Source organism: Monodon monoceros, unplaced genomic scaffold (assembly GCF_005190385.1).
Source record: "Monodon monoceros isolate NGI ecotype Baffin Bay Population unplaced genomic scaffold, NGI_Narwhal_1 Super_Scaffold_22, whole genome shotgun sequence".
In the NCBI taxonomy this organism is placed as follows: Eukaryota; Metazoa; Chordata; class Mammalia; order Artiodactyla; family Monodontidae; genus Monodon; species Monodon monoceros.
The window spans coordinates 80878194-80890970 of record NW_021703779.1 but is presented as its reverse complement, the minus strand read 5'-3'; the positions used below and the strand labels follow the sequence as shown (position 1 = coordinate 80890970).

Genomic DNA, 12777 nt, shown 5'->3' with positions numbered 1-12777 from the left:
AAAAGGTTCATTCGGTTTTTCCTGTAAGATGGCTCTAGTAGCACTTAGTTGTCTTTAACTTCATTCAAAATAATTCTGTTAGATTGTATGTGACAACTGTCATATCAGCATGCATTTAAAAAAAAGACATTAAAATTGGTGAATTTTTGTGTAGCCATTTTAGTATTAAAGATGGAAGAAAAAAAGCAACATTTTCAGCATTATGCTTTATTATTTCAAGAAAGATAAAAACACAACTGAAATGCAAAAAACGATTTATGCAGTGTATGGAGAAGGTGCTGTGAATGATCGAACATGTCAAAAGCGGTTTGCGAAGTTTCATTCTGGAGATTTCTCATTGGACAATGCTCCACGGTCAGGTAGACCAGTTGAAGTTGATAGCGATCAAATCGAGACATTAATTGAGAACAATCAACGTTATACCACGCGGGAGATAGCCATCATACTCAAAATATCCAAATCAGGCACTGAAAATCATTTGCACCAGCTTGGTTATGTGAATAGCTTTGATGTTTGGGTTCCACAGGAGTTAAGGAAAAAAAACCTCCTTGACTGTATTTCCTCATGCAATTCTCTACTTAAACGTAATGAAAACGTTGTTTTTAAAACAAATTGTGACGGGCGATGGAAAGTGGATACTGTACAATAACGTGGAATGGAAAAGATCATGGGGCAAGCGAAATGAACCACCACCAACCACACCAAAGGCCGGTCTTCATCCAAAGAAGGTGACGTGTATATGGTGGGATTGGAAGGGAGTCCTCGATTAATGAGCTCCTTCCAGAAAACCAAACGATTAATTAGAACAAGTACTGCTCCCAATTAGACCAACTGAAAGCAGCACTTGACGAAAAGCGTCCAGAATTAGTCAACAGAAAACACATAATCATCCATCAGGGTAACGCCAGACTGCATGTTTCTTTGATGACCAGGCAAAAACTGTTACAGCTTGGCTGGGAAGTTCTGATTCATCCGCCGTATTCACCAGACATTGTACCTTCGGATTTCCATTTATTTCGTTCTTTACAAAATTCTCTTAAGGGAAAAACTTTCAATTCCCTGGAAGACTGTAAAAGGTTCCTGGAACAGTTCTCTGCTCAAAAAGATTAAAAGTTTTGGGAAGATGGAATTATGAAGTTGCCTGAAAAATGGCAGAAAGTAGTGGAACAAAAGCGTGAATACGTTGTTCAATAAAGTTCTTGGTAAAAATGAAAAATGTGTCTTTTATTTTTACTTAAAAACTGAAGGCACTTTTTAGCCAACCCAATACATGCAAGGTACTTAGGGTAACAACTGGCACGTATGATCTTACTGTTACTGAGAATCAGCTCTGGGCAGGCTTGAGTACTGCGCTTGGTCAGTGAACCAAGCCTACCACCCAAGGATGAGGATGACCCAGAGGAGAGCCAGCAGGGCCCTGCACACAATGCATGGTTAAAACTATGTTGACGTTACCTTCACTGAACTAGGCTAACTCAGACTCCAGAAACAGGACAGTAAAGTTAACTTGTATTTTCATCCTTAGCATTCAGCCTTAAACAGTCATCTTTCATGACTGCCAACTTTTTTTCTAACTAGAACCCAGATGTCATGTATTTATGTTAGGGCAGATTCATTACAGCTCTCAATAGCCTTTGACTCCCAGAATGTCAGAGCTGAATGGAACCTTGAAGACTTTATTTCAACTCCCTTATTTTACAGAATAAACTGACACCCAGAGAGAAAAGAGATAAGTGACTTGCCCAGCGTTACATTTTAAGAAGTAGTTAGCTTACTCTCTATATAACCTTTTTAAATTGCCAAGAAACTCTTAAAAAAATACAACTTAATAGGATCAGTTAGATATCCTATTTAGCTTATTTCAACTCTGTATAGCATGATTCTATAAAATAAGATGCACCTTGAAAACACGAAGCAGTGGTACTAAGATCAAAATGAAGTTTCTACTAGTTTATGGCAACATGGTTGATGACAGGTGTAGATAGGAAATGCTTTTAAATAAATCTTTCACATTCAGTCATTGATTTCCTATCCATTGGCCACCCGTCTGTATGTTACTGCTGATTTTGTAATGCCATAGGATACACCATTAATAATATATGCAGAAACAAGTGAAAATGATGGTGATGATCTTCAGGGTTGGAAACATGCAAGTGATAATAGATTACTTAAAGGGAGGGCTGAAAGCAGGGGTTTGTAATGTAACATTCTGATCCACAATTAGCTACAACAGAGCTGGTAGAAAGAGCATGGAGCCCTGCACAATTCCTACTTTAAGGTATAGCTAATGCCTCAATTCCATTTTACACAGAGATATGGCCACTTAAAGCTTCGTATTTGGTCTCAGACCTACTCGGCTTATATAAAAATGGAGGATTTGGAGCTCTCAGAAATTCACAAGACCATCTGAAAACGGTCTGATGAAGCAAGCATAGGATATACGCAGCAAGCCTGAGAATTTAGAGATCAGAGAACATGAGTTAGCCCTGCTTTAGTAAAACAAATACATGAAAAGCCAAACCACCAGCATGGATAAAATCCAGGCTACTTTTATTTTTTTGCATTGTAAGATTATTCTTCCCTTTAATAGCTTGTTTAAAGACCATTAGCTACTCAACCAAAGGGGGAGAAAAATGCAAGCTAATGCACTGCCAATGAAAAACAAGCTGTGAGGTCAGCCCAAGAAAAGATTATTTCTACTCACAAACGTTCTGTGTACACACTGACTCTTCTGGAACACATTGATTTTGTAATGCAAGGTATTAGACTGCAGAGCATATTATTAGAGGAAATGCTTCTGCCAAATTTATTTTAACCCATCTTAACTTTCCATAAGTTCTTGCCTTGAATCGTGGGCAATGTAAGTGAAGAGAAATTGGAGTTATGACACAAACTTCAAAAAAATGCAGTCTTACCTGTACAATCTGTAACCATGTGAAGCACTGCAGGACAAGAAAGTCAAGAAAATGACTAGGAGGAGGGCAGAAAGGGAGGAGCCTTAGGTCAGAGAAAGTAATCGACGTATTGAACCTGTAGCCTAGATCTTCAAAGACACAGCTCTCTACATTTGAGGGCTGCAATCATTCACAAGCAGGTTTAGGACAACATAGTACATACATGGACACCTTATACTGTTTTCTCCGAATCAATGACAAATGGAAAACACCTATGATAAATGAGACATTAAACTAAGTTCTGTGCCTTGCTGAATTTCTCATCTGGTGTGAGAATAAAATCCAACTGGTCTTAACTGCAGTAGCTAGCCCGTATGGCACCTCTGTGTGAAATAGGAAAAGTGGTCCCCGGAAGTCACAGTCCTGTGAATAGGCAAATGATTTGGTAAGTGATGTGACCTCTGTGGTCTCACACCCATGAGCGGGGCCCAACCATACACAGCGGCCCTGGTCTCGATTACATGTTTAAGTTCAAAATGTCAGTGTGCAGTCTACACAAGGTCTTGCTTTCTCCACATAGAATCTTCCTTAAGCAGCTTCAGCCAGCATAATATGCTGTTAAGCCTTTGAAATTTTATCAGTGATTGATCTTGAAGCACATAAAACACCACCTCCAGAGTTGTCCCTCCCTCGACCAAAACGAAAGGTGAAAAATGCCACCTGTCCAGCCCCAACAATTATCACTCATCTCCTGTTTTGAGGAAAAATCACCCACCTGATTGGGTCAGTAAATGGTTAGCTTAGAAGTTGCAGGGTGGAGATGGGTTGCCAGCCTAAAGCTACCTGAGTCCGCAAAGCTCAAGAAATTATATGCCTATTGCCACACAGCACAATAACAGCACTAAATTGCTGTCTGGAAAGTAGTGGTTACACAATTTCTTTAGTAAATCTGTGTGGAGTGTAGGCCTTTTGCCCGTCGATTTCTCAAACTTACCCACTCCACCCATCCCCAGCTCTATCACCTCATTAGTGTAGCCTGGTTTTTCAATTTTAACCCCACAAATGTCTAAATAAGGAAACTTAACAGTTCAGACTTCTTTGTAAACCTTTGCTCACCCAATTATCCATATGCGGCAACTTAAAGTATATTAAAAAGGCTAAAAAACAAAGACAGACACTTCAAGTACCAAATTGGCCTGTGTATGGAAATTGAAACTAGAGCTAGTAACATAAACTTAGTTATATGCGTGTGTATCAAAGAATTACATGAACCCTTTACTGACAGAACTCAAGAAGACGGTCCTTTGCCCAACTGTCTACAATTTCCCTGGGAGGGAAATTCTTGCATATAACCCCACTCCACAAATTGCAAAATGAAGAATGAGTGATTACCCAATTAGTGAGTGGAGCCAAAAGTCTTAATTTGGTCTCTTTTCTCAACACATAGTAGCTGTTCTAAGGAGCCTCTCCACACTTGTACAGTCAAACTTTCCAGATAGTTCTACAGAATTAAAGACACAAGTGAACTTAACTGGAGCTGATACTTTACGATAGCACTTTATGTGGAGCAACTTTGAACATTTTACCATTAATTTAAAGCTGTATTTGTTTAAAGAGTTCGATGACATGTACATTAATTAGGCACACATGAGATTAAAAATCTGTTTTTTGAGGCAACTGGGGATATTTGATTATGAATTGAGTGTTAGATGATACCAAGGAATATGTTAATTTTTAAAGATGTGACAAAGTCAGTAATTTTTATAGAGATGCACACTGAAGTACGCAGGAGTAAAATGACGATATCTGGGATTTGCATTAAAGTACTTTAGCACGGAAAAAAATAAAGGATGGATGAAGCAAATGTTGAAAATCAAAATAACTACTATACATAGTTAATGGTATAATACCCAATGGTGGTTCATTATACTATCCTCTCTACTTTTTAGAATGTTGAAATTTTTCATACCTTTTATTTAAAAAGCCTTATTAACTAGCCCATATTACAACTAAAGTGAAAACTCTATTTTAGCTCTTTTATTGATACTTTTAGCTAGGGGAAAGACCAACAAATTAAAGGTAGAGAAAAATTCCTCATAATTTTGAGCAGATCTTTACAAAAGCATGTGGATATCTATCACAGAAGAACAAATAGAGGTTTTTTTTTAAGGATTTTACCCAACATCTTTTCTCCCTTGGACGAACACCAGAATTGCCAGGTGATTGAATCAATAACGTTTGTGAAATCATTCATTCCTAATGAAGTCGTAGATTCCTACCTAGGCCTGCCTGAATAGCCAGCTGAGAAACTTCTCACTTGCACTAGGCACCACGACATAGAGCCCTAGCAGACGGAGAGACTGGAGGCCGATTTGCTGTTCTGTATCTGGTAGCAGTGTAGCTGACTCTCGCTAAAGCAATACAGCAAAACCTTCATTAAACCAAAGCCTGTGTAAGTGGTGATTAGTAAGATTTTGCTTTCTACATTCTTTCATGAGAAAGGCACCAATACCCTTTTCCCCAGGCCACCTCACATAAAGCAAGCAAGGATCAGGATTCAGCTGAATGTCTGTTCAAGCTACAGCCCAAGTAAATCATTTAGACTGAAACGGATTCAGCCTGATCAGGTAAATAAGTTTTAAATTAGTGTGAATTGATTTATTTCTACTACATTCATAATAAATAGCTATGTGAAAATGTATCTCAGCCTCCCTTTACATGCATCATTTTTGAGCTGTCTTCCACTTGAGTATCTTCTACAAGATGCCCACTTGGATATCAAGTATATAACTGTATTTCAAGTCATCTGTCCATCATCTTAGTTTCTTCAGTCATGAGACAAAAGAAAATATCAAACAGCCAAAATCTGACAGAAGGAATTGGTCTCTTCTGCATGGCAGACGGAATATAGGACCAGGAGAAAGTTGGGTCTTCAATAATCATCCCGATGGTGCTACTGATATCCAGTGCTATTTAGTCAAATGTGCTTATTCATGTAAATTAGCATATATTATGTATGTACTATTTTCAGAGCATCCTGTTATTTACAGTGTTCTTTGAGACCAGGTTGGAAAAGAATATGATTTTACTTCAATGACATGTTGCTATTGCCAGAGCTCTTGACACTCAGAGTGAAATCTAGGTGGATTACAATGATAATTGTTCCAAAAAGGAACAAAAAAAGAGATTGAATAATTTTTCACTTTCAGAGTGCCTGAAGCATAATGACTCAGTGCTATAGCTAACTTTGACAAGAGAACTGAGAGCTTTTAAACTTATCTCTAGGTCAGACTCCTTAACACATCAGTGACTCAGTTTTCTTATTTGTACAACAGCAGTAAGCTGCCTGACAAGACAGAATTGTCATAGGTATCTAGTGAAGCTTTCTTAACAGAAATTTTAAATGCCTCAAATTGATACATGGAAAGAAAAGGATAGCCTGATTCTTTTTAAAAAAAATTACAGTGAAAAATAAAAGTTAAACTCACATCTTGTATTCATTAAACACAAAGAATTATTAGCAGAAGGACAGAATGTATAATCTTTCAAATGGACAAATGGAATTGGAGAGAGAATAAGCAATCAATCAGCATGCAGCCATATTATGGCACTTCATACAATAATAATCTTAGAACTATCAAATTGCAAGAAAGCCATTAAACTATCCAACCACAATACATTTGATTCAGGTAATGCAAGGGGTTAACAATAATGCTCTATATTTGTATAGCAATATAGAATTTCCCATATGCTTTCTCATTCATTACTGTGTTTTATCTAAACCACCTTGTAAAGCAAATCAGGGAAGCGTTTATCGCTGACTGGCAGATGTTAATCAAGGGCTCAAACCTCTGGTATTAAACAGCTCATCAGAGATCACAAGCAACTAAAAGATAGAATAAATACTGGAACCCAGGTCCTTTGGTCCTCCATTCAGTATTCTTTAGCCAATAATCTGATATCGCCTATTAATACCAATAAAATATTACTTGGGTCATCATCAGTTGTTTTTTTTAAAATTTTTATGGGAGTATAGTTGATTTGCAAGGTTGTGTTAGTTTCTACTGTACAGCAAAGTGTCAGTTACACATATACATATATCCACTCTTCTTTAGATTCTTGTCCCATATAGGTCATTACAGAGTATTGAGAAGAGTTCCCCGTGCTATACAGTAGGTTCTTATTAGTTATCTATTTTATATATAATACTGTGTATATGTCAATCTCTATCTCCCAATTTATCCCGCCTTCCCCAACTTCCCCCTTTCTTCTATGGTAGCCATAAGTTTGTTTTCTACATCTCTGACTCTATTTCTGTTCTGTAAATACTTTCATTTGTACCTTTTTTTTTTTTTTTTGATACTGGTTCCCCACATGGAAGTTCAGGCTGTGACATCACAAGAACCCAACCAAACAAACGAGGCAGTAAGGGATGAGATCGTCCAGCCAAGAAGTTTCTCGACTTTCAAAATTAGAGAAAGGACACAGAAGAATGTACAGATAGGTTCATTTGATGGAGCATATACTCTAAGAGAAAAAATGGCACATTTCTTTTTCAAAAAGCCTCTTTTCAACAATTTACACTCTCAAAATGTGTGGCCTATAGGGAAAGAATCCCCAGCTAATAATCATTTGTTGAGTAGCTCTGCACACCAGCACCGGTCTGCAAGGTTTTCAAGAATAGGCATAAAGCAGGACCCTTGCCCAGAAGCACTTTAAAATCTTTTGGAGGTATGAGATCAGCATATAACATTCAGACCCACGATAGGAATTCAGAATAAGGAAGAGCCTTCAGTAAGCTGAAGTTTAATGGAAGAATGAGAGAATTATGAGGCACCAGCTGGACTGTGAGAGGCGGGTTAGATTTATAAAGGAGAAATATGGTGGACATTTCCAATTTGGTGAAGATGTTCAGGGTGGGTAGCAGGAAGGAGAGGCAATGGATCGGCAGGAGGAAACCGAGATGTAGAGAAATATGCCGAGTAAATGGATGAGCTAGGAAATGGATGAATGGATGCACTACAATTGGAATCTAGGTCTCTAACCCTAAACATCAAACTCTTATGCCATTCTGCTCCTCCTAACTGGTCTTCCTGCCTCCATTCTGACATCCTTGTCCAAGAAATTCTCCATTGTATTAAGTTTCTTTCTGAAACACAATTCTGATCAGCTCAGTCTCCTCCTTAGCATTTTTTCAATGACTTAGTATGGCTTTCAGAAAGAAGCTGAAACTCTAACACGGCATACAAATACCCATCATGAACTGGACTCACTCTCTTTTCTAACGGGTCTACCATGTGGAACCTTTGTTTCAGCCACTAACATCTATCCACAGCTTCTTTACTGGACATGCTACCACGTCTCTCTACCTTTGTATTTGTTGTTCTTTCACTCTTAAATGCCTTTCCCTCCCCTTCTTCAATTAATGCCTTATTCTTCAAGCCTTGGTGCAAATGTCACCTACTATGGTAAGCCTTTCCTTACCACACTCGAGCATCCAATTAGATTCAGATGCCTCTCCATGTTTCTATTATCACCCTGCTAATACATATTCCCATTGTTCCTTATCACACCACTCTGTAGTCATTAATTAACTTCCCTGTCTCCCTCACTAGACAATGGCACCTTTGTATCACCAATCTTCGGAATAATGCCTAGAACGTAGTACGTGCTCAGTAAGTGTGTGTCATACAGGAACACACTGTGCTCAGCCTTTATCAATTAAAATCAAAACATGATTTATCCAACTAAAAACAAATAACCAAATACTCAGGAAGTTATGTAAGAACTAGAACATTAACTTCTGTTATTTCAAGTTACTAATGTGACTCTACTATCTAAACCAAAGGCTTCAGGAATTATACAGAAACACAAAGTCAAAATGCAAAAACATCAAAGAATGTTAAGCCACTCTACACCATGGTATGTGTGTGAGGACTGCTGGTTCTACCTTAACACTAGCCTCTATTAATGGTTAAGTCACTGCCTTAAAAACGTGGGATTTAGGATGTCCCCTTCGTGACACTTCTAGAGCTCTCTGTACTACTTGAGTTGACAAAATACATTCCATGGTTGACATCAAATTACTAATTAAGATTCATGCTGTTTGATGACATGCTACAATCTGGGCCTAACCAGATAGTTACATAAAATACAAAGCTCTACTACTAAGGCATTATCCAAACTGTGATGAGTCCAAAACAAGGTTGCCTTCATTAAAAAGAACCAAAATAAAAGGGTCATTATGAGGATGCACAGATGAAGAAAATGGAAGTAAGCTTTGTCAAATTGATTTAATTAATCTCAAGCAGAAGTCGTTAAGAGTCCTGAAATGTCGCTCTGAAAAAATTCTAATACCCATCAAAAGGTTGAGGATATAAATGAAAGTAGTTCCTCTCTATAGAAAACATGCCTTCTCCAGTTTCCCAGAACAATGAGAAACTAAATGAAAACAACTGAATCACAAGCCTTATACTGTACGCATCCACTATACCATAGCTATCAATTTAAATTTTGTATGCAGTAAAAACTTTCATTTTAGCTAATACTATATAGATGTGTGTAATTAACCGCTTACTCCCAGACGCACTATCTTCAATATCTACCACTAGTGTGGTCAGTGTTATTTCCCTTCTCCCTTGTCGGTGACCTCCTCCTCTCCCCAGTCTCTTCAAGTGGAATCAACCGGCATTTCCTTTACTCTCTCTCTGGTAACCCAAAAGTTCTTATTCTTCTATAGGAGACATATGCCTTTGAGAAACTGATGAAAACTATGAGGCCCAGAAAACTGAATGTACCTACATACACTCAAATTTTTTCATATGACTTCAGTTTAAGAACCCTTAACCCCCATAATCACCTACACAAATAATTTCTACTACCATATGGCTCTCTTTTACAATCCCCCACAACTCCTTTACACACACACACAAACACAATTAAGGACTACTACAGTGGTTAACAACATAATACTCAAAAGAATAAAATTTAGTCTAGGTAAAGCTTTATTTTACCAGCAATATTTATTAAGAATCCCAGATGAACAACTCTCTACATGGCCTTAGAACATGTTGAGCACTTCAATAAGACAACTCAAAATAAGGAGTAAGGCATTTACTTTAAAAGTTTTCCAAGTCTTATTATTTGGTCAACTTTCTTGCCTTTAAATGTGCTGAAATGTCTTCCTAAATTTATGTTTATAAACTCTGACATATCTGCTTGTAAAATCATGTAAGGCTCAAAAATTATTTTGAGTACAAAAGCAATTTCCCATTGATATTCACAAACTCTTGGATTCAAATACTTGTTCTACTATATCAAGCTATACTCAACACCAAATAGTGTTAGCTAGGAACTGAAAGTGATACCATCTCATAACTTTCTAGTTACCTTGTCAAAGCATAAAAGATGAAACAGGACAAATGACCAAAAGGATGGGAAGAATAGAATCAAGGTGTCATTACTAACAAACAGAGATAAGTGCTTTTTCTTGAGCTCACACATCCTACAAGTGGAAGGCTCTTGCTAGATGTACCAAACTCTTTGTGGAAACTATCAGTTTGCTTTTACTTTTGCTTAAACTTTTAATCACTGTTTAAACCAGTTTTGTACTGGATCTAAAAAGAAAAAAGAAAGAAAGAAACATGATCACTCTTTTACCGCAAACTGATAAAATTTCAACATCAGGATTTTTAAATACATTAAACTTTGGTAATACACTCGCAAAACTTTTCTAAGTTTTATAACAGGGGCACCCATTAATCCCATTAACCCCCGCCAGTATATACAATTCACAAAGAGCTTGTGACTCAGTTCCTTCACTTGTAAATACTTGGGGGGGTGGGGATAAGAGGACACATCAAGTAATTCTTAATTTGCCTCAAGTTAGGGTGGAATTGATGAGACTTTAGACTGGTTGTTTTATTCTACCCCACTAGGTCCCTTTCCACATAATGGAAGGCTACATATTTCCTGCAACGATAACACTTCGGTCACTGTTTTCCAATCTGGACAGTTCATAATTGAAAGGCAAACAGCAGGCAAGGGAGAGAAGCACAACAGGTACATACCAAATGGCCAGATACCTAAGAAAAGGCTATAGTTATACGTCACTGCCTCCTTCCTTATTATAATCAAGTTGCTGGTTAAAACAGAAAACTAGATATGCAACATGGGGCTTGTGCTCCAGACCTAAACGAAGAACCTTCAGACAGAGTATTTGCTGAATTTGTGCTAGAAAACCATATCCCCTCTGCCACCCAAATTAGAAAGTTTATTGATAAACGTCTGCCTAATATTTGACAGTGTTGGCAAAAATAGTCTTTGGCCAATATACTGTAAGAATTTGACCTGTTTTTAAGTTTCACTATTATTAAACCATTTTCCTATAAGCTGAAGGAGAAAAAAAAAAAGAGGAACCGTTTTAACTGATGAGTTGAAGACACTCCAGTATTTCTCAATCTAATACCAGGCCCCATAGATTTCATTCCTCTGCACATGAAGTCAGGGGCAGGAAATGGACTGCTCCCCACTGGGGCACACACTCTCAGGACGGGGAGATTTGTGCGGTCTGCCTACTGCTTTTGAGCGTTCTTAATCAACTAACTGGAAGTACTGGCCGACTCTGACGATTACACACACGACAGTTGGTGGTACCTCAGCCAGCCTCTAACTCCCACGCTCCCCCCCACTCTTCCAAAGAAATGTTTCTTGGAAGAGCACATGGAGAGGCAAGGGGGAAAGAATCATGTAGGCGCCTCTTCCTTAGATATCTGGTCAAGTAGAAAGACTGGGGGCCTACGTTGTGTGTTTTTTGTTGTTTTGGGAATTTTTTGTTCGGTTGGTTAATTGGTTGTTTTGGGGTTTTTCTGTAAGTCTGTGGGTGGGCTCCCAAGTAGTGGGACTGAAAAACAGAGCTAGGTTCCCCTGCCCGAACCCTAAGCTTTAAGAGGCAAAAACCCAGCAACTGACAAGGGTGGGAGGGGAATGGAATCGCGCAAAGAAGGTTCGCGCCCACAAGTTAGACAAACAACAGCCCCTACCCGGTACTCGGGGTCTCCCCAAGTTGGGGTGGGGCCTTTCTCCTTCCCGCACCGCCTCCCGGGCTGCCAAGAGGGAGAAAGGGGTTAAGTGAAGAAGGGGGTGCTCTTCCGCCCCCACGCCGTCTCCGCGCCTCGGCGTGGCCGCTGCTTTAGCGGCTCCCGGAGTTGTACAGCGAGGTCGCGGTCACCCTTGGGAGGGGGCCCCGGGTCCCCCCGTGTTCAACGGCAGGAGGATCCCGGGGCTCTCGCTGTCCCCAAGGCCGGCGGGGGCTGCGGGAGCACTCACCAATTTAGGTTTGTTTTTCGTTTCCTCTTCGTTGGCGGCCCGGTTCCCCGCGCTCCGCTTGTTGCTTCGGCCCCCACCGGGTTCCTCGCCGCAGCCTCCGGCGCCCGACGCCGCCGCCGCCCCGGGCTGCTCCATCTTTCTCCGGCCCTGTCACCTGTGCCCTGGAACCCCACCTCTCCTCCACTGAGGAAGCCCCTCGGGGCGGTCCCGCTGCCCCGCGTGGATTTGGCAGCACCTCCTCCTGGGAGGGGGAGAGAGTGGGTCTGCCGAGTTCACGTCCCCGGGGCTCCCGACGCGACAAGCCGTTGCCACTACTCTGCGCTGGGGCAAGCCCTGCCCCCGAGCGGCTGCAATTACCACGGTCGCCGCCGCCGCCGCCCTCAGGGTGGTGTTTAGGGTGGAGGGAAAGTAGGTGCCTATCTCTTTAAGAGGGCCTCCGCACACGTGATTCATCAAAGTGCCCGCAGTCCGCCGCCCGGGCGCGGAAAGCTGCTTCCTAGTCCTGCTGCCGAGCCGGCCGGGCTACTGAGCATGCCCGGCACGGCGACAGCTGCCA

The 12777-nt window shown here is 40.2% G+C and overlaps 1 protein-coding gene across 1 annotated transcript in view; it reads right to left on the bottom strand.

Moving 5' to 3' along the window:
- Positions 1-12551, bottom strand: part of DIAPH2 (diaphanous related formin 2) — an 888726-nt gene extending 876175 nt beyond the window's left edge. Inside the window, exon 1 of the mRNA XM_029240205.1 lies at positions 12222-12551. Within this exon, the coding sequence (XP_029096038.1) occupies positions 12222-12356 (135 nt within the window). The 5' untranslated portion in view covers positions 12357-12551. The remainder of the gene's footprint in view (positions 1-12221) is intronic.
- Between the last annotated feature and the right edge of the window lie 226 nt (positions 12552-12777).